Source organism: Ornithodoros turicata, unplaced genomic scaffold (assembly GCF_037126465.1).
Source record: "Ornithodoros turicata isolate Travis unplaced genomic scaffold, ASM3712646v1 Chromosome23, whole genome shotgun sequence".
NCBI classification, from domain to species: Eukaryota; Metazoa; Arthropoda; class Arachnida; order Ixodida; family Argasidae; genus Ornithodoros; species Ornithodoros turicata.
The window spans coordinates 328,502-350,959 of NW_026999342.1; the positions used below are offsets into that span (position 1 = coordinate 328,502).

The window sequence follows — 22,458 nt, forward strand, 5'->3', positions numbered from 1 at the left end:
TGTGACAGACAAATGAACATGCGATAGATACGTCAAGTGAGCTGAGTAAGAGAGCTTTGGACACTGCTCTGTACAAACAATGTGTAAACTGTAACCAACTGATAACTTGAAAAAATCACCAATTGCCAACATAATTTTCTTTAAATATTTTTCACTGAAGGTTCCGATACGTAAAACAGACATTCCAAAAGTGTCACTAGTGAAATTGAAATGTTAGAATTTTCATTCAATTAGTGAGCATATACAAATGAGCCATTGCCTGCACAGTCCATGGCACTGCACTCTCAAGTTTACGGAGGTCTAATCTGCACTAGTGCAACCCAGCTTAAGACATACAGAATTAATTTGCCAGTTTCGATTTAAATGCACGTGTCAAGTGTGAACAACACACACTTGTTTCCTGACTGTAGGTCCTCTATGCCCACTCAGAAGAAGAGCTCGATGCAGCGACAGCCAGCCCTCAAAGTCAGTCTCACCCATGCAAGTGTCAAGGTGATGCTGCTCGATTACAATCTCTGTCTCTTTATTACAAATATCCAATTATTACATTATTCTTTATTTGACACAATATCATTTTCCTTCAATACAAGTCAGGCCACATCTGCCATTCGATTGACTCGCCTGCAAGTTTGTTGCGGTTGTTGATGTTGCAAAATATAACAAAATTTACAAAAATTTCCTAGAGTATAATAACTATTGGGACCTGCCTACTAGTGTGTGCTGACATTTGTAGAACTTATTACCTGTATGAAGATATAATAAGTACAACATGCAGTGTATGTCTCAGCCTTAGCGTTACACATCTCTACAGCAACAGATAGCATGACACATCGTATTGACAGTTCAGTACAGTGGATCAATTCTCCGCACCGTGTTTACCAACAGCATATGAATGATAAGTGGAGGCTCCTAAATGACAACTGTTTTGACGCAGGAGACTGTTTTGATGTGCTTCGAATGTGGGTCGAGGCACATCTGACACATGACACATGACTACATCAGACAGGGAAAGAACGACATTGACATTAACAGTGCGACTGGACATACTGTTCCTTGTGTGACAGTTTCTGAACGTTCACCGTTACCCTCTTGCTGTATATGGCGTAACACATTCTCCGAATATCTGTGTGGTTTCAACTATAACTTCGTAACGTTCCGTCTCATCTACAGTCCAAGGGGTAGTCAAATTTGACCCACCCTTGCTTGTAATCCAAACACATAGTAAAGAACGTCAAAATTACGTGCATGTTCCAACCTAACCTTGTTCTCCAGCACATTTCACCACCCTCCGCCCTGCCCCGTGGGCGATGCGTACAATTTACAAATAGTCGGCGTCGGCGTCCGTACAGCAAACGCATCGGGTTTTCGGGGTTTTCTGCCGCCGCCGCCGCCGCTCTTCTGTATCGGTCAGGGTTTCGAAATACGCCTCCTGGCCAGATGTTTAGAAGTGCACACGAAAGAGCACACCGGGTTTGGCAGGAAGTGAACCTGTTTGCAGGCGGCACCCGTGTTTCTGTAGAGGCCCATCATAACATATGGTCAGGTGTGCTGTTGCCCCAACCGCAGGTCATGTATGGTCACAGCGTAGGGCACTGTTCTCAGTCTGCGGCACTGCTATCGTGTTTTGTACTTGTTTAGCAGTGCACCAAAGAGCACAGTGACTTTTTTAAATAAGAATATCCGCAAAAAATAAAATCAGACACCCTGTGTATGATGTGCTCATTCTTTACCGATAACCTTGCTCTTTCAAGTGTTGCCGTGTGGTATAGGGCGCCGGCTAACAAGACACGGTAAGTATTTGCCATTCCGATATTGAAGTATGAAAGAGAAAATTGGTGTCATCGCCCTTCAAAAAGTGGGAGTTGGGGGTCTCCCTCTGGTAGCTATGTACGGTTGCCAGCTCGTTTGGCAAGTGTGTTTTCTTCAAGAAGAGGCAAGCCCCTTACACGTTGGTTGTGCATATTTCAAAAAGATGACTTACCCAGCATGAGCGTATTATGTATTTCAGAGCAACATATGCATCGTAGTTTTGCAATTCATGCTACATTGATCAAGTCGCGACACAAAAAGAGTAACTGAGCACGGGTTGCTTGCTGATTTCTGGCGTTTGTGTGTGTTAAAGTTGAAAGCTGTTGTTGTTGATGCTTGTTGTTGGTTCTACTTTTAAGAAAGACAGCTACACACGCATTTTTCCAAGTATTTGTTCAAACGCCTTGGCGTTGAGGTTTCACAACTGAGGCGCCTTCAGGAGAAACCATGTAAGTATATCGTCTTGTATGGTCCATCTTTACGCATTCTCTCGAACTTCGACATACAGCATGTTGAATTGTCAAGGGAAGGTTTCGTGACCCACAGCTGAATCTCTGCAAAATAACACAGAACTGTGTGTTCGGTATTTGCAAAAGCAGAGTTCTGCTCTGGCACTGTAACAAAAAATTGATGCTCATTGATGTTGCGCACACTCATAACAATGAACTTCACCGCTAGCACAGTTTTAGCCAACCATCATCTCGAATAATATCGTTATCTGCTCTGATTATTTGACGACAGGAGGCGTACACCTCTTTTGTAACACTTATGTTGTTCATAATTGTCGCAAAAAAGGCGTACACCTCACGTTTTCAACAATCAGGGCAGATAATGATATCATTCAAGATATGGTTCGCTTGGAGCGTGCTACGCGGAAAAGTTCATTTCTAATGGCGAATTCGGGTAGTCATTTGATGGCAACACGGCCTAGCGCTCAGAAATTGCTAGGTCACCGCCCGAGCTGTATCATGTGACCGTTGTCACCTGAACATGAGAGCCAGGAATCTAGCGGTTTTAGTAGCTTAGATTATGCTAGGGGCATTGCGGTCGCCCGTCTTCGAGTTCCGTCTTCCGCTAAATCACGCGAACTTCGTCGTGCGGGCCGATGAGGGCACTCACCACGTTTGCAGTGCGGATGTGACAACACTGTATATAATTGGGCTCAGTCGTTTGGAGACCAGGCAAAAAAAAAAAAAGTGCTAGTTGGCAAATTCAGAGCGTTCGGAAAGAGCCACGCAAACATATGCGAGATTGCTTGGCTTTGACCAACCGAACATGACTGCTCAGGACATGTAAAAAAAAAAGAAGTTGCCAGAAATTGACAACCCGAATTCGCCATAAGAGTGCATGATATATTCAGTTTAGAATACTTCAGTTTTAGCTGCCCGTGGACGATGTCTACGTGCCATTGCCGGCACGCGGTAGCCGGCGCATAGCGCTCATTTCTATCGAGCAAGGCCGACCATTGAGAAGCTAACCAGCGCTTCTACACGCTCTACCATCGTCGGTCGTGATACCGAGGTTCCACCGTTCCTTCTGCATTTGGTAACCTGGATAGCGAGTACTACACTCTGGTAGATAATGTTCCCTTTAACCATCCCAAATCTCACAAGGAACGTGAAGGCGCACATGAGACATCCCGGAAGCTGAAGGAAAATGAACCCGATGCAAGGGAGGAGGACAAACATGACTCGGTTTGAGAACGTGTCGTCGTGTTTGTCCTCCTTCCTTGGGTCGGGTTCCTTTCCCTTCACCATGTACCAGATCGCCTGCGCCCTTACTCTTCTCCCGGAAGCTATCCTCCGACATCCACCAGCAGTGCTTTCCCAAGGCTCCAGTACCTGTCGGCGCAAGTCGATGTTAACTGCACCACTTCTAGCACGTTCCAGGAACCAGTCCCATGCACTCTACATTCCGAAAAGGTAATCCCTTTTGGGTTCGCCGACAGCCGACCACCCTCTGGCGGACAAGTTGCACCGGAATGGAGTGGAGTAACGTTAATATCGAGCGCTCTGCATGCTGTAACAGCGGCAAGGTAATGGTAGCGTGTATTCCACGTAACGTCTGTCTGCCTGAACGGTGGAAAGACAGATCTTTAACTTGTCGACGTTCCGTAGAAACCGTTGAATGCATCACTTCGCCCGTGACTCGCCACGATTTCACGCGTGAAGGCCAATTGCAGCTTCAATTTGAAGTCCCGGCCCACCAGAACGGTTGTTATGTGCCGTCGCAGGAGTTTGGAGTGCGCTAACTTGAAACATAACCCTAATGCGTGCTATGTACACTCTAAAAACAGAACTTCACGGCATAGCATGCAGTGCGCCAAACCGCCATCGATTGCCACGTATGATCGGGTTATCGCTTCGGATTCAAACAGAAAGGGGGCGTACATCATTTTGTGACAATTTGCATATCGTGGGGAAGACTCATCGCCATCGCCGGCCCCGAGCGGGAAGTTCATTCGAATTGAACGCTTCTACCGCCATCCGCCGGCGATGAGTCTTCCCCACAATATATGAAAATTTCCACCACCCGCAACACACACACACACACAACCCTCCACATCGCCCCCCTGTTTCCCAATCTACGCGATCACGCCACCATTCGGGGAAATAGGTGGCGCCAGTGGCGGATCCAAATTGTCACTTTATACAGTGGGTTTCCCTCTCTCCCCTCCCCCATTACGAACTACGACAACCCCCCCCAAAAAAAAAATAAAAAAAAAAATACGAGTGTCTGGCTCCGCCCCTGGGTGGAGCGGTAACTGTATGCGGTGAAGATATTCTCACTTAAGCTCAGGAAGTAATTGGCATGTATGCATCACAGAGTGATCGTACTCACGTAAGAACGACATGCTTACCGACTCTTAATTGAAGGACGAAACAGTCGTTGCCCTGAACTAATAATTTCTTTCTTCTCAGTAGCCCTATTCATAATAAAAAGAAGTAATATGAAACATGCAAGCATTATTTTGCAAAGTTACCATGAAATCTGCTCTCGACCCACTGGACAACCTCAACTTTTCCCTCGTTAAAGTACTGTGTCCTTGGGCACCTGACAAGAGGGACGCTGCCTTGTCAGTGCTTATGACATTTATTCATAAGTGGCGTAGGATTCAGTCTATTAGGACCGTGTGATCGCTAGTTACCCCGTGATTTGGCACTTGGCCGGCAGTTATTGCTAAAACAGGAGTTTGTCTTTTATATTGTCATGTTTTACGTCAATTGTACCTCTCACTTGTGCAGTGTCATCTAATTTATTGTGCCACTTCTTGGGGTACTGCATTCCCAACATATCTGGATCGTCTGTTCAGGCTTCAGAAGAGAGCTATAAGATTAATTACTTGTTCTGGCAGTAGAACTTCCTGTATTGAGTTTTTTAATTCTCTGAATATTCTCCCACTGCCTGATCTTATTCGAGAGCGTCGTGCCTTACTTGTAGAGTCAATTGTAAAGAATAACGTTCCTTTTAATAACAACATATTTAAAAAATGTCCAAGAGGTAACCGAAGCGTCATGTCGAATGACTTTATGTTATATCGGCCAAAAAATGTGTATGGTACCAGACTGACAGTGTGTTTTGGGCCGCGACTCTGGAACTCTATGCCTCTTGAGGTTAAAAACAGCCAGTCATTCCGCAACATGCTACGACGATACCTTATGGACACTTCAGCCTATTTGAACCCAGGAATGTAACTGTTTGTTGCATTATTTATCTCACCTGTTTTTCTGTTCCATTTACCCCGCGGGGCATGAGCCTGTACTAGCGAAAGCTATTGGACACGCCCCACGGTTTTTCTTGTTCTTTGTTTCCTAGTGATGACAATAAACAATAAACAATATTTTTTCCCCTTTTGTGGGGGTCTGTTTATGGTAGTATCGGAATTTGGCATGCGACGAATTCAATCTCTCCCTATTATTTTTTTTCTTGCATTAACATCAACATCTTTTACACGTTAGCACAGCAAAAAATCAATGGCTCACGCATGGAAAACGACTTGGTCTCGTTAGTACGTAAAAATTAGTACGTGATTTGATCACGAAGCAGAGTGTAAGATAAAGTGGCCTGTATTAACGTTGGAACGCTGACGCGCTCTGCTCTTTCTTTTCCTTTCTTTTTTCTTAATAAACATATCCCCCCTTCTGCTCTTCACAATGTTGTGTTTCTTCGTTGCTGAGAGGCTCTGCTTCCTCCTCCTCTCCCATTTCTCCTGAGCAAAACAAGCCCTGGAACTGAAGAGGTCCTCCAGGGCCCTACTGTGAGGGGGGATATGTTTAATGCTGATAGAGAAAAACAGAAGGATCGTAACTGGTCGTGAGAGTAAACTGGGCCGCAGAATTTTCCAAAGCGGTTACCAAGAAGTCCGAGTATGCCAGTCCAGCTTAATCAGAAGCATCCAGACAGACCAAACCGCAGCGAGCAGATTTCGAGGCAAGCGGCATGACAGTAATACCGATGCTTTGGACCACAAATCGCTTTTTTTAGTGAAATTTCTGTTTTCTGACTACCAGTTGACATTTGCATCTGATTGACGAGGCTCCGAAGCGCAACAATGTCTCCCCGTTGAATTGAAAATGTCGTTACCTCGATACAAACACAAAACGAACGGCATTCGTCGGGCGCTGGTGGTACGATGTTCAAAAGAATAGGAGTGAGGTCTGCCTGCCCAGACAAAAAGCTTCACTCCTTAGTTAAAGAGGAAGGGGAGAAGGGGGAGTAAATCAGAAAGGGTATAGAGGGTCAGAAATTAAAAGAAATACGAAATTAGAAACGCTGAGAGAAAGAAAAAAAGAAAGTGGGAAGGTAGAGAGAAGAAAAGCGTTCGCGACAGACCCGCAGACCCGGATGCACTGCTCTGCGTCCCTACAAACCGTCCTACAAAATGTCGTGTTCCTTCCAGAGAAGGGCTCATCCTGTAAGTTAGGCGGCTCGCGAATACACAGTCTTGAGGTGGAACATTAGGCGATATCTCTGTTCTGTACTTCACATTTCCCTAATCAAAGAACTCTCCGCCTCCTAATCGGTTACCAAGAGTCGATCTGCACGCCTTGTCGTTCGGCTTGCGTTCTCTACGGAGTGCATGAGGCACGCCGTTACTTGATGGGGGAAATGTATGCTGGCGAATCCTCTTCGTCCAGCGCTGATGACGGCCTTGTTGACTTCACCGCTGCAGTGCAGTGTGATTTGGCAAGTGAGCTCTGGTCTGTAATGGGATCGGTCGGCACTGACCACACGCTCGACGGAAGTCGGGGTCGCAAGAAATATTCAACAACGCAGGTCAGTACGGAGAGTTCTGAAATTTGTCCTCTCGAACGACCTCCTGCGATTATTGGGGAAATTGTTTAAGGAGACCAGTGAGAGCATGCTCTGCATTACAAGGTAAGTAAAAGCGTAAATTGTAGGCTGCCTTTTGATAAATTACGAACGACGAAACAGATGAATCCCGTTCCATTTCTGTCTTTGTCAAGGTAACGGCATCTTTCACGCCGCGAGGAGAAATGATTGCACTTCAGTGCACCTTTAAGGCTTACCTTCAAGATCAGAAGGAAATCTCAGCTCTTTCGGGTCTTTCTGCTCTGCGACCCCTTCTGTTACGTTAACCCTGTAAATAAGAAAGGATTTTCAATTCCAATCTGTCCGTCGATATGAGCAGAATACCATGTAGAAATATCGTTACTGGAGTTGATAAGAAAGAGGCAGACCAGAAATGAGATCAATGATTATCTGGTGCTACCTGCTCGGCACGAGGCGCTGACGCGTTTCTGCGCAATTTAATTGCCAAACCATGTGTAAAATTAACATCGGCAGCAGCAACTAAGCGCAACCGCGAGGTGACCACGCGCGCGCAGGGGATTCCTCGAGTTGGAGGTGACGTGCGCTGTGTGATGCGGCCTCGACCGGAAATATCTCACATGACAACCGACATAGGTGATGGTGATGGTGGAGGTGGTGTGCTATCTCTGAGCGTTCTACGTGCTGGGGTAGCGGTATCTTGCTCAGGGATAACGTGCCGCCAGGGCTGACTTCACATGGGACTGTGACATTTGTCTTGTCGCTTGCACGGTGCCGCCCGTTCCGGCCATCACACCTTTGGCCGAGTATCCTGATGGTCAGCGTTCTGTCAAAAGTCTTTCCGTCACTGTCAACACCCTACAATCCAGCGTTGATCGGCTCACACAGCTTGTAACTGGATTGACCACTCTGGTTGCCTCTACAACCGCGCGACAACATCCATCGCCTTCACCGCACTACCGGTATAACCGTCGCCGGCACACTCGCTCGCCCCGACGATACCGCTCTCCATCTCCAGCTCAGTCTTCACCTTACTGTTGGTACCATGCCAAGTTCGGTCCCCGGGCCCGTAACTGTCAACCACCATGTACGTGGCCGGGAAACCACAGCCCCGGCAACTGAACGCGGCCGAAGTCGCTGGGCCTGATAACAGCCGCCTCTTTTACGTCAACGACACCATCAATCATCTTCGCTTTCTCACTGACACTGGCGCTGAAGTCAGTATCATTCCACCCCATCCTTCGGACCGTCATCGCACTTCTCAGCATTCATTGCAAGCTGTAAATTCTTCACCAATTAAATGTTTCGGTGAGCGATCCCTCACCCTGAACTTGGGCCTGCGTCGGAACTTTCAATGGGTCTTCATCATAGCCTACGTCTCTGATGCCATCATCGGTGCGGACTTCCTCAAGCACTTCGGTTTGATGGTCGATGTGAAGGGACGACGCCTCATTGACAACGGCACGGGCCTATCTGTCCGCGGACTTCGTGCCTTCTGTAATCCCATTGGCCCTGTCTTCACCCGCCTATCGGCACCTGTTCAGTTCCGTGACATCCTTAAGGATTTCCCCGACATCGTCCGTTTGCCACTTACAGATGCACCCCCTCTCCATAACACCACGCACCACATCATCACCAGAGGCCCCCCGGTGCATGCTAAGCCTCGCCGTCTTCCGCCTGATCGCCTTGCGATCGCCCGTCGCGAGTTCGACCATCTCCTCGCCTTGGGGTACATTCGTCCATCCAGCAGCCCATGGGCTTCGGCATTGCATATGGTGCCCAAAAAGGACCCGGGAGATTGGCGACCGTGTGGGGATTATCGGGCGCTGAACGCTGTCACCATACCCGACCGTTACCCTTTACCACATCTTCACGACTTCGCCGCAAATTTCCATGGTGCCTCACACTTTTCCAAGATCGATCTTATAAAGGCTTACCATCAGATCCCTGTGGAGCCCAGTGACATTCCGAAGGCCGCAATCACGACCCCGTTCGGCCTCTTCGAATACGTTCGAATGCCCTTCGGTCTTCGCAACGCCACGCAAACTTTCCAAAGATTCATTGACGAGGTCCTTCGCGGCCTGCCTGATTGTTTCGCCTACCTCGACGATATTCTGGTGGCTAGTTCCACTCCCGAGGACCACGCCGAACACCTTCGCCAATTGTTTCAGTGTCTACGTCAGCATGGCATTGTAATCAATCCGGTTAAATGCGAACTCGGTGTTCCTTCCCTCACCTTCCTCGGCCATCGCATTGACAGTTCCGGCATCACCCCTCTGCGGCAGAAGGTTGACGCCATTGACCGCTTTCCCCGCCCTACCACACGGCGGAAGCTTCGTGAATTTCTGGGCTTGGTGAATTTTTATCGCCGCTTGATACCGAACTGCGCGCACACCATCAAGCCGCTCTGTCATTTGCTGGCTGGCCCTGGCGGTCCGTCGAAAACCATCGAGTGGATGACATCCGCTGACCTAGCTTTCCGGAAGATAAAGTAGGACATCGCCTCCGCTTCATTCTTGGCTCATCCCATCCCAGACACTTCACTCGCACTCTTCGTGGATGCCTCTTCAGAAGCCGTTGGGGCCGCTCTGCACCAGCTCGGCCCGCACGACCAGTTACAGCCGCTGGGTTTCTTTTCCAAACCCCTCAAGCCCACCGAAGCACGGTACAGCACTTTCGGGCGCGAGCTGTTGGCGGTGTATCTGGCTATCAAACATTTTCGCCGCCTTCTCGAGGGACGCCAGTTCATTGTTTATACCGGTCACAAACCTCTCACCTACGCAATCACATCTGCCTCTGGTTCTCACTCGCCCCGAGAGATCCGTCACCTGGCCTACATCGCCGAGTTTACGACCGACATCAGGCACGTTCCTGGTCATGCTAACGTCGTCGCGGACGCTCTCTCTCGAGCTCACATTGCTGGTCTGGCCCACCATCTGTCACCAGACATTGACTATGTTGAGCTTGCAGAAGCGCAAGCGAACGACCCCGACATGCCTGCCATGGTTCAGTCATCCCCGTCCCTCGACATCCACAAGGTTTCCTATCCTCGAACCTCGAGCCTCTTGTTATGCGAGACCTCTACGGCTACCCGACGTCCTCTGGTTCCCCACGACTTCCGTCGCCACATCTTCAACCGCTACCACTCTCTGCATCACCACGGCATCAAGTCGACGCAGAGACTCATTCGCACCCGCTTCGTCTGGCCGTCCATGAATCGGGACATCCGCCAGTGGGCTCGAAATTGTTTGGCCTGTCAGTGTTCCAAGATCCAGCGCCATACGACATCCCCGTCGATGCCCTTTCCCACCCCTGATGCCCGCTTCCGCCATGTACACTTAGATCTGGTGGGTCCTCTTCCTCCATCTGCCGGCTACGCCTACCTCTTCACCTGCATTGACAGGTACACCCGGTAGCCTGAAGCGGTACCTATCAAGGATATCACGGCTGAGACAACCGCTCTCGCGTTCCTGTCCTCCCGGGAGGCGCGTTTTGGAGCTCCCGGCGTTATCACGACCGATGGCGGACGCCAATTCACGTCCCGCCTCTTCGCTGACGTCTGCAGATTCCTTGGCGTTCTCCATCACTTCACCACGGCCTACCACCCAAGTGCCAACGGGCTGGTCGAGCGGTTCCATCGCACGCTCAAGACCGCTTTACGTGCCGCTGAAGACCCGACCCATTGGGTCGAGCGCTTGCCTTTAACGCTCCTTGGCATTCGTGAAACCTCCAAGGTGGACTGTGGCGTTGCACCATCCACCCTGGTCTTCGGGTCTGCCTTGCGTCTCCCTGGGCAGTTCTTCGACGCAGCGACTATAGCCCAGCCCGCACCAGACCCTCTCCACTTCGCCACACGCCTCGAAGAACATGTGGCTGAGTTTCGCTCGCCAGTCCCACGCCATTCATCTTCTCGTCCAATATTTGTGCACCCAGACCTTTCCACCGCCACCCATGTCTTCCTTCGCCACGACGCCATCCGCCGTCCACTCGAGCCTCCTTACGACGGCCCCTTCCTGGTGCACTCGAGGCAAGACAAGACCCTTACCCTCAAATTTCAGGGTCGTCTCGAGGTCGTATCCATAGACCGCGTCAAGCCGGCATTCCTGGACACTTCTCCAGCACCGACCCCTCGGCTCCTGTCCCCTCGCCCTTTACCCCCGCAAGCTGCCCTCCCAGCTCCAGCTCCATTGGGCTCCAGACTCCCCGCAAATTCACACCTTTCCCGCTTCGTACCCATCCGGGAATCTGCGGTGACGACCCAGCCGTGCGCGGCCTTCCCGACTTCCGCCACGTCTTCCGGCCTTGCTTTCGTCAACCTCCGGTCTAGGCGGGGGGCCCTTGTAGCGGCAACTGCGGACAACGACGGGCCCAGTCTCTGCCCTGCTCGTGCTGACTGTTCGTGCGATTTTTCGTTAGTTGAGATCCGGCACTCACACAGTAAAGTGGTTGTTGCCTTTGTCTCTTTTATTGTCGTGCCTTGACTTCGCGACACCCTCCTCTCGGTGCGCCCATGATTTTTTTTTATTTTTCATGAAACATTTTTTTTACTTTTTTCGGGATATGCCGAAAAGAAGAAACTCTATAAGGTGGTAAGCTTTTTGTGTTTTCCTGCGTCTGTCTTCAACTATATGTTTCCTTTCCGAGAACCGCTGCACCCTGGTTGTGGTGGCGGTACTGCCGAAAAGCTCGGCGTTGTCGGGCTGATATGGGTGCGCAACGTCACGACTACGCTCTGAGCGAATGTGCATCCAGGGCCGACTTCTAAATGAGCTGTGCTGGCATACGTCTGACAGCGTCGGAGGAAAACTCAGGGAAAGCCCCAGACAGCGCAGCCGACCGCACTCTCACAGCACCATACCATGCACGGTTGTTGACCAGTAGCGGCCGACCACATCACGAGCCTTTTAGTTCACCCTGCCAGGTTTCTCCACACGGGAGCTCCATACTCGCGGAGTTCGAATGCCTGCTGTGCACGAGGCAGAGCAAGATGCGATAGGCTCGTATATCTTAAAGAGCCACTAAACTGATGGTCGTAGTTTGTCTAATAAACAGCACAGAGTGAGAGCAGGGATTTCACTCTACCTAAATATGGGGAAGACCTTGTGTAGCTCAGGCGCTTTAACTATTTAAAAAGTAGATCAAAGCGCGAAATCAGTGCAACTCTCCCCTTCGTCTAATGCGGTAGCAAATGTCATTCGGCTACAGCCAACGGGGCAGACTCATCCCCGAATGACGTTCCGCGTCGTCAACCAACCCTGGACTCCCACAAGGTCACCCGCGGGGGAGATCCTACCGAGTTTTTATGGCAGCTTCGTACCCTTGTTCAGACGTGTCAGAGTGGTAGCGCCATGGATTATCAAAGCTGTGCGTACGAGCACCCGCGAAAGAAGACGGAGACTGGGAGACAGCGAAGCAAAGCTGGGTCGGAGGATGCCCGGAAAGCGCGTTTGGCTGCAGATGCAGTCTTGACTTAGCGTTTTCTAGGGTCTTGTGAAACGTTGTGTAACGTTTGTGAAGGGTCGTTGACAGGGATGTGTAGCGTTGTGAAGGGGAATTCCAAAGGGGTCTTCAAGTTTTAATGCTACGCGTTTCTGTCAGATCCAGCAATGAATCGACCATGTTTTTGTACTATGCTCAGGCGTGCGTCTCTTCATTGTAATGCGATATCTACGAGTGCTTGCCAGTTGCCGTTGCCTCTATATCAGTAGGCTAGGTGTGCCCAAGACAAGGCAAAAAGAGAACGTGACATGTGTCGCACAAATACTTGCCCCCAGCGCAACCAGAAAGGATGTCTCATCTCGACCACTTTCGTTCTCCATAAAGTAACTCCACATGTGACACTTTAAAGCAGACCTCCTCCGCTTTAGCACATTCAACGTCAACCATTACACAGGATGATACCGCGCCTGATTTGTGCAGAGATGGAGCGGCGGGCCTTTCTTACAGTCAACATAAAGGCAAAGTGCCACGAAAGGGCGGACGTCTTCCATTCTCCACAAATGAAAAGAGAAAACGATATCATTCATGATGGCTGGAGAAGAGAATTGAATGCGACAAAGTGGTTTGTAGAGAAGAAACCGCCCCTAGTATTAATAAAGTGACGTCATTCCACACGATATTGTGCTTTGCGTGTCTCTTGACTAATGGGTCGCCTTACGCAACGTAAATATTGCGGGTCTCTGCGCAGGCTATCGACTTGGTGGAAGTTCCTCATCGTGTTTTAAGCTACCTCAGTATGCCTTAAGGTGACTCACCTGAGTTACACTGCCTCTCTTACATCTTGGCTCCTTCTTCTTGCCTGGTTTGCCATGAACGGCGCATAACAACAAGCAGGCAGTCAAGAAAGTGGCTAGCGGAGTCATGGTTCACCAGCACGTCTCGAATGATACGCCTCAAGTGTGACACAAATACGGCTTTATACGTGCACAATACAGTGTTCTCTGTACTGTCACCCCCAGCGGAAGCCATCCCCATATCATCGTCATCATGTATTTCTCTCTCTCTCTCTCTCTCTGTGCTGTCTGTTATACATAGTCCCTTGATGCTTGAGGGAAGGATCACCAATACAATAGTACTATTAAGAAAATAGAGAAAAACATCGCATTTTTCCAAGACTTTTCGCAAAAGGTCAACACAAGTCTCTAGCCTTGGCATTACGACACATGTGCGGGCCACATGTTGGAAAATCGATTTCCCTGGTGGGAGGCGAAGAATGAAACCTCAGCTCCAGGTGAATCAATCAACTACAGAGTGGTTGCTTAACACGTCACTATAGACGTTGATAAATGCTTCCGCACTGCGACCGCACTGTGAAATGGTCAACGTAAGTAATAGAAAGATACAGTGAAACCTCTGTTTATTAGCTACATGAACTTTTATGTATAGCAGGCTGCATTTCGGGCAGGTGCAGTGCTGAACAAACTTTTGCAGAACAGGCTCCGCTGAATTGTTTCCTCAGAGTGACACGCTGGCACCTAATGGTATCGTGTGGACTTACAAACAGGGTTACCAAGGCATATGTCGTTAAGTCCGTAGGTGCGATTCCCCGTAGCGTGTCACTCTTGGAAGGAAGAATTGCACCAGAGCGTCTTCTGCAAACTTTGTGGGTGTGTTTCAGATACCTTGTGAAACTGAGTCTGCCGCATGAAAGCTTTTACTTTAGTAAAAAAAGGACAGTGTGTACGTATATATATTTATCACCTCATAGTTGCTTTCAAACACACTTGAGACACCAAGGTAAAGCAGGATTTTTGCAAGGCTGTACGACCTCTCAAAGTGAACCCAACTGCTTCAAATGCTCCCCGGATTGGAAATGAAACGATTTTTTTTTTGTGCTACACTGTCCATCAGACGACATCATATGGGCTAAAATTTCGTCTAAAAATCATGACATGTAAATTGGAGCGGGATTTCCAGGGAGGGTTGCTCATACTCTGGGAAGTTTTGCCTATATACTGCTTGCAACAGCTGAAGGGGCAAAAATAAAACACAATGTTTGTGCAAACAACAAACGTTTTGCGATAGTTTGCAGCACAGAATTGAGCATTTGGTGGAAGGTTTACCGTCAGAATCATTTTTGAAAGCTTGCACGGGTGAGCAAAGATTATGCCCTTAAACATGAGGACTTGCTGGCTATTTTGCTTTGGCTATGGAAGGAGCAGGGCAACCTTTCCCAGAGCCAGAAGGCGTTCAGGAATTATTTGAACTTTTGGGGTACTTTTATGGTCGTGTACCCTGCAGAATAAAGTGAGTATGTAGTTGGAATATTAGGGTCTCGACCAACAAGTTCTCATTGGACTGACTGAAGTAGACTTTGTGGTTAGTTCCTTGCCACGTTAATCGTTGCTTCTACTGTCTCAATAAAATAGTTGCCCATGAAACGCTGTCTGTGCCCCTCCTGGTCATTTCGCCTCATGGTGCATGTTTCCTATTTCCACCACTTTCATACACCACTCTCCTCGTCATTCACCACTACGTGTTGTTAGTGACTATCAGAATAGTGACTGTTAGCCACTATTAGAATACCATTGCCATTTGTGGGCGTGGTCAGAGAAAGAGAGACTACATCAAATATTTGACTTTTTTCCTAGCGCTTCACTTCCCAACACTAGTCGTGATCTCCAGCTGTACCGGCACCAACATTAAGGTTAACATGCTTCAGTACCTCCACGGATCCTCCAGGGATGTATTGTGCTGACCTACGTCAGCCCCAAGGGCACACACGCTCCTCAGGATGTCCTCACAGGAGCGTTAGCGTGTCCTTCGATGTGTATCCCCAGAACGTCCTGAGGATGACAGCCGCGGACTATCCATGGAGAGTCATTCAGATACGTCCTGTGCCCGTCCCTGTGGGTAACTAGCGGGACGAGAAATATTACTTTTTTGGTTTACCTGTTTAGACTCTCTGAACACATTTGTTTTGTTTTGAGGCGATCCTAGGGCCTGATTGAGCGTAAAATGATCTGCCTTGCAAAATAATGAGTGTCTATCATACATAAAGTATTTCTCGTGGAAATGGCAGAAACGCGTTATTCTGTAGCAGTGCTTTTGACTTTCAAAGTACATACCTGGGTGTCTCAAACCAAAATGAGTAAGAAACATAGACTTTGCAGTGATGCAGAGCTAATACTTAAATAATTTTCTTACTCTTTGCGTAATCGAAACAAGCGTGGACTGCTCCCTCTTCGTTTTGTGTAGTAGCCAGCAGGACTGTCGAATCTACGGAGGGTCATGTTATAAGCAGTAAATATTATCTGATTTCACTCGGACCTTGTGTCTATACCCTCTAACTGGGCCCTCTTCCAGTGTCTAGCCTGTGCTGTACTGATTTCCGTTCTTTCTTTCTTTTTTTTTTCTTTTTGCTTATTTTTATCTTTCTTTTTGGAATAACAAGCTGGCATTAACCTGACTGACATTTTCATATTCTCTCCCTGGTGTTCCTGAAGAGTAACACACCAACCATTGTGGTCCGTTTACGTACACTGCACAAAATCCATACACTTCGTGCCCTCCGAAGTTATGTACATATACTAACGGCTTAGTCCTTCAAGACAGATGGACAGCTGCAATTTAGATTCCACATGACGGAGTTTCACATGAGGAAGGCTTCAAGCTTCTCCATGCAATGCCATATAAGCCAAGGACTTCGCTATTAGCTGCTTTGAAAGACGACCCTTAGGCGACACCTAGAGTTTGGATAATCCTGACGGGAAGTTAAGGTTAGAGCCCTGCACCATCCGCGGATGGAAGCGGATATCTGCGGATGGAAGCGGATATCCGCGGATATCTGCAAGATACTTGCGGATTCGGATGATAATTTAGCACTTTCTGCGGTGTGCGGATCGGATGCGGATGGCGCGAGGTCGGATGCGGATCGGATGCGGATACGAAGGCAGCGGATCGGTAGCGGATCGGATGCGGATATACCGCGTGCTGTCATTTTTCCACCAGCAATTTATTTGTATTGCGCGCCGACAGCCGACAGCGAGCGCATGCTCGGGTTCAGCTTTGACCATGCACGGCGGCAAGACGGGAGAGGAGGCATTCTGGCGTCTCGAACCGCGCGAGCACCGACGAGGTAGCGTTCCACGCGTTCCAGAAGTCTCTCCATATCGCGTTTGTTGAAAGGTTTACCTTTGCTTGTCGTCATGACTGAGTCCTTCCGTGAGAGCATGGAGGCATCCGAAATTATACCAACATGCTTCCGGCGGTCTTTACGCGTCTTTCGAAACGTGCGGATTTTGCGGATCGATGCGGATTGTGCGTTTTGCTCAGCGGATCGGATGCGGATGTAAACTGTTGTGTATGGTGCGGATGCGGATCGGATGCGGATAACGTGTGCGCGGATGCGGGTCGGATGCGGATGCCAAAAATCTCATCCGCGCAGGGCTCTAGTTAATGTGCGTTGAAGGTAGTAGTAAGCACTGACCACAGGATGCCGGCATCGCACACGACAGGACAACACACAGGGGATGTGGACACCATTAAATTAGCATTTAGAGCTAAGTAGGGCCAACACCACAACACTGGGACCATCCAGGCAGTCACCACAATTATGGGAAGCATCAAACTCATGTCCACACCACCCTGTGTGTTGCCAACAACGAGTGGCCATAAAAACAAACAAATAGATAGGAATAGAATGGAGAAAAACAATTTATTCAAAATAACAATTCAAATAATGATGATATGTCGTTTATTCAAAAATAAACGATGCCACTTCGAAGAAATCGCTATGTCACGGCCGAGTGACCAGCGACTGCCTTCGCAGTAAACCACAAACATCTATCGGACGTACCAGGAAAATCCAAACGTCTACATCCAAAAGCAATATCTCATCGATGTCCACCGTACGTACAGAAAGTACGTTAGAAAAGTTGGATGCCTAAGGAACGTACACTGCACCCTGATTTCAGACATCTAGTGTGCATCCATTGTTATGTGCATTGAACGTCTGATATATGTTGTACACATATGTGTTGTAAACATAAAGATGTCTGGCGTCGAGAAGGTGAATTGGAAAGGTTGTTTCTAGTTTGATCGGCAGTGCGAAAACGAGCGCCCACACAACAAATCCTGTGACAGACACGTGCCGGTTCGATAAGTTCCCTCAGACAGTACAAAAGGCTTAAAAGATGCACAACGCTACGAAACTCAACAGTATGGAAGTCAGTGCCAAACAAGTGCAGTCACGTAGGGAAAAAGCCAAACTGCTACAGCATATGTAAAACATATGTCAGCATAGAGAAAAGGCTTAGGCTTATGCTTAGGCGAGCACTGTAAAAATGCACAAACATTAGAAAAAACCACTACGACAAATCACGCACCTTTCCTCCGTGGCAATTGAGCGTCCGCTCTCATCTACAGCCTGAACTGATGCGACAAGACGACTCAGGAGTGACCGACTGGCCACATGTCCTTACTCCATGACAGCCAGCCCTAGACTGATGCAAGCGCCGCTCTATGGGTGCTACGCATGGGCGTGTGTGTAATCTTAGAGTCCTCTGCGCCGCCATGGCCAGCTGGCGGCCAGCGGTCATCCCTTTATTTCGTCTTTGTTCTCTCTCTTCTCTGTGTGAACTCCTATTGCCAACAGGTTGGTACTCGATTTCAGTTTTTCTGTTGTTTCTTTGCGCATGTTTATTTGAAAATACTCTATAAAGGCAGTGCGCACTGCATTCACATTACCATTATGACAAATACCTGAAAATGTTCAGCTACCACGCTTTACAAGCTTGTCCACGCATCCACACTTCTTGGGAGGAAGTGGAGAATAAATGTTTCAGCAAGGAGAGTCCCTGTAACGAGCTCATCACCACTGTTTTTCGCTACATCGTAGGCATGGTGGGCTTCGACAATATCAGAGAGATCTCGCTGAGGCCACTGCAGAAGATCGTGCGTTGGACCTACGCTCGTTACAGGAACATCTATACAATGGTTCAGGATAGACCTTTGGGGCTGATGAGCAACTATATGAGCTTGACCAACCCTGAATTCAACTACATCTCTGCAGACATCATGGACCTTCTTGCCCATGCCGTTGCTCATATTAAGTATGGTCTGCGGACGCAGCATTATTTGCAAGCAATCTACAATAGTGATGGGAAGTCTGACTCATTTTGGTGAACCGGCTCATTTCAATCAGTTCACCTTACTGATTCGTTCAAATGATTCATTCATGAACCAGTGATGTCACAGTTTTTCTGACGTCATACTAGTATTCAGCCAGCTCATGAGCACATCGTGGGTGCTATCTGCTGGAATGCAGGCTCACTGGTTACAGCTGTGTCAGTGAAAGCCTCTGTCGTCGGACGGGCTGTGCCGCGTCCGTCAATGCTTGACATGACACGACCGCCTAAAACTGTACAAGAAGAAATACCTACCACCTGCGACAGCCTTCCATCCTGGGCAGAAGCAGTCGACAGATCCCAAACCACATCATCTCATGAACGACGACAGAGCGCGAGTTGTAAACAGCGAGCCAACTCATAAAGCCACAGCAGCTACATCACACCAATGCCACAGCGAGCGAGCACAACAAGGAAGAGACGCCACATACACAAAAGCACAGGAGCTCACTGCAGCCAAAAACATTTCTCAACAAACAACTCAATGAGCGCCATCGCTACAACCCCATTCACCCGTTCTCCGAGCTCGTTGCGCTCTGTCCAACTATCACTCAGCCATTCAGCGCGTCAGTTCTCTCACTCCCGAACCACACCAACACTGATCATGAAGCGGAGAGCATCAGACCCACAGGGATGGCAAACATTGCGGTTCCCGTTATCAGCGGCCAAACAGACAGTAAACAAAGCAGTAGTTGCTCATGTGGATCCTCTGAGGACCTTATTTCAGCCTTCATCGTTGGTCTTATTCACTATACCTGCGATTAAACACATAGTAAAGGCGTTATTTATGCAGCCTGCGTTGTGAAACGTGAGACGACGGTTGGGGCGGGAATGCTTGTCCTTCTGACAGATCGTTTCATTGCACCACCTGACATTCCCAGGAAGCACACAGTGGTCCTGTATTGCAAGTTATCTAAAAACTCATTGGTGCAAGCCTTTGAGGTCAACTACCCAGTACACCAGAAATATCCCTGGTACATCCCACAAAGGTCGCACACGTCGCATCTGTCTGCCACGTCTATGCGACGTTACCTGCATGTCCACTATGGGACTTCGAAAATTGTCTTACTTTCTATATCCCTGGGACATCTGATAGGTGTAAAAAGAAAGGTGAAAGCCCGCGTTATTTTTCGGAGACATTTAAGACACGTGACCTTTAGTGGCGTGATGTAAGCAAACGGAACAAATTGCAGGTTTACTGTTTTATCTACCAAGTAATCACATTATAGACGGTAGCTAGAGTTAAAAACACGATATTTGCCTGGATGGGGCGTAAGCAGCGTTTGCAGCTATATGCTGATGTCGTAGCAGACTCTCAAGTTAACTGCAAAGACGTCACCGTTGCAAACGTGGTACGCCACGGTACACTTGATGAACGTACTCCAACAATTCATATTTCAGTATATGCTCGCTCTGGTATCTCATGAATTCCGCGTATGCGGCGGAGGGGCCAAGAAGGGAGCCAGTGTCTCATATGGTGAAAGGTGAAAGGCGAAAGCTCATTTACTATCGCGCGGTCTGCACTGGTCTTGGATTATAGCCAAAAGTTGACCCCTCCCCAAGTGGGGTTTGCTGCAAAAAGTAGATGCGTTTTTGATTAATTAGTGTGTTCAGCATTAATTTGGGATACCAATCAATCACTACCAATTTCAAATTGATTCAACACAAGAATATAATAAATTTTACAATATCCCTGGAACATCCAAATATCCAAAATAGATGTCTATGGGACTGTTCTGGGATGTGAATACAGTAGGAATCTGGCTGTTCCATGAATGTACTTTCTACGTAAACGGGCTCTCTGTGGAGCTCCCATGGATATCCTAAAATCCAATTTGCGATATCGCAAACAACAAACAAACGGCGTCAGCGAGCCTCTGTGAACCGAACAGCGCAGCGACTACACAACATTACACCGCCCACTGGCGATTCAATACCCGTGTCTCATTCCTGGCCTACATTCTCGTTCTCCAACCTGGCGATCTAGCATTCAGCTGCTTCTTTCCTCAGTTCCCCGACTCTCGATTCCTTCGAACACTCTCGGTACGAACGAATCACCTGCGCCTCCATGGGTCTCTCTACCTTACGAACTGCCCTCAACAACCCCTCAACAGTACGAGTACGCCCTCTCCGCCTCCTCCTCCACGTTTAATATTTGAGTAAGCATGGCAACAACGTCCACAGAAGGCGGGATAGGCTCGCGGTCGAGCAGCAGCTGCTGTCGCCGCTGTTTTTTTATGTGTGTTCGTGCTTGTTACCGCGATTGTGGATGTGGTCTTAACGGGGTGAGCTGATGAACTGTTGAACTGATATTTGCGTGATCGAAGAACCGACATATGATCGAGAATCGAATCTCGCGACCGCCGTGCTTCTGACTTTTCGTAGGTCATACCCCCAATGCCTCAAATCAACAGGAGTAAGAAATATGAGTTTCACAGTAATGGAGACTTAATACTTTAGGCAATTCCTTCCCTCGGTATTTTTTGGTTCTCTAATTGAACTGAACTTTGACAGCTCACCGTTTGTGCTGAGTGGGAGGCTAGCAAGGCTATCGGATTCACCAAAGGTCGCGCAACAATTAATATGGAGTTTCTGTTTTCTCTTCGGAAGGGAGCCTCAGTTCCTTTCGAAGTGAGTTTGTTGGACTTGGTCACGTGGTGTGCCTGGCAAGGTTTTTTCTTCATCTGTTATATTTCTCCTTTTTCTTTTTATAACAACCTGCTCATTACCCATTATGGAAAAATGAACTAGACATTATAGTGGCAGTTTACCCAGACAATGGACAGTAATAAGTAAAACAAAATGTAGTGGTCTGTGACGAAACAAATAAAGTGCAATAAAAGGAATTTGGAATTCGTCCCTGTTGTGCCATAACACTGCCTTAAAATTGTCCTAAAGGAAGGCCTGTGGAAACAGAAGAGATAGAGAAACACTTACCAAAAGGGAGACGAATATGGACCAGACGGTCCAAAATTGTTTCAAACGCGTGCATCATTGTCGCTAGAGGTTGATTCAGGCGATAGTGGACGAGGTGGTACAGGGGGGGATGACCGTCTTATAGTAGAGGTACCTTAGGTCATATCGGTCCTTGTTGATTTCCTTCTGAATACTTCGTTCGATAATGCTGACCTTGACATTTCTCTTCTACAGAGACATCGAATACGTTTCTGCCTGAAGCTTGTTATGCTTGTAGCAGATGGCGAGTTTCCTGGCCGCTTCGTAAGATGGGTTGAGAATGCAAATTCTGTCCAGATCCCAAGCCTTTGCTAGCTTTGCAAGGTGTTCTTGCTTGCCGTATTTGAAGTTCAACTGTGCCTTTTCAGATGGGACTACTCTAGGTTTAGGCCTTGCGCCTTGCTGCTCTGCAGACGATGTTGGGGCCGTCTCTCCCATACCGTTCGTCTGATTAGCAAGTGGGGTACATCGGTACCTTGTCTCGACATCGAGGAGTGATCAAATGTTCAAACTCGAGTGGTGTAGATACCTTCAAACATTCTGGCACGCCAATAGCAGCACAGGGACACCAGACCAGTGAAGCTTTTCAGATAAATTCTGTTTGTGCTGGTGCTGCTTCAGGACTAGGAGGTTCCTGCAAAAGTGTACTGTGGGGATGTGGTATAGTGCCCCTTTGGCAGATTGAGGACGATTTGAGGATCAGATTTGTCCATCCTGAGGATGTCACCCCATAATTAGGGTATCCCAAGGATGACAATGTGTGCTTGGGTTTGGT

General features: G+C 48.2%; 1 protein-coding gene across 2 annotated transcripts in view; it reads right to left on the reverse strand.

The window, feature by feature from the left end:
* Positions 1–2,193: 2,193 nt before the first annotated feature.
* LOC135373285 (uncharacterized) overlaps positions 2,194–22,458 on the reverse strand; it is a 53,468-nt gene continuing 33,203 nt past the window's right edge. The window contains exons 3-5 of one of the 2 annotated variants that reach the window (XM_064606514.1): positions 7,341–7,411; positions 4,670–4,735; positions 2,194–2,363 (exon numbers count right to left, since the gene is read on the reverse strand). In XM_064606514.1, coding sequence (XP_064462584.1) covers positions 2,245–2,363; positions 4,670–4,735; positions 7,341–7,411 — 256 coding nt within the window. In that variant the 3' untranslated portion in view covers positions 2,194–2,244. The remainder of the gene's footprint in view (positions 2,364–4,669; positions 4,736–7,340; positions 7,412–22,458) is intronic. The other variant, XM_064606513.1, reaches the window with a different exon arrangement.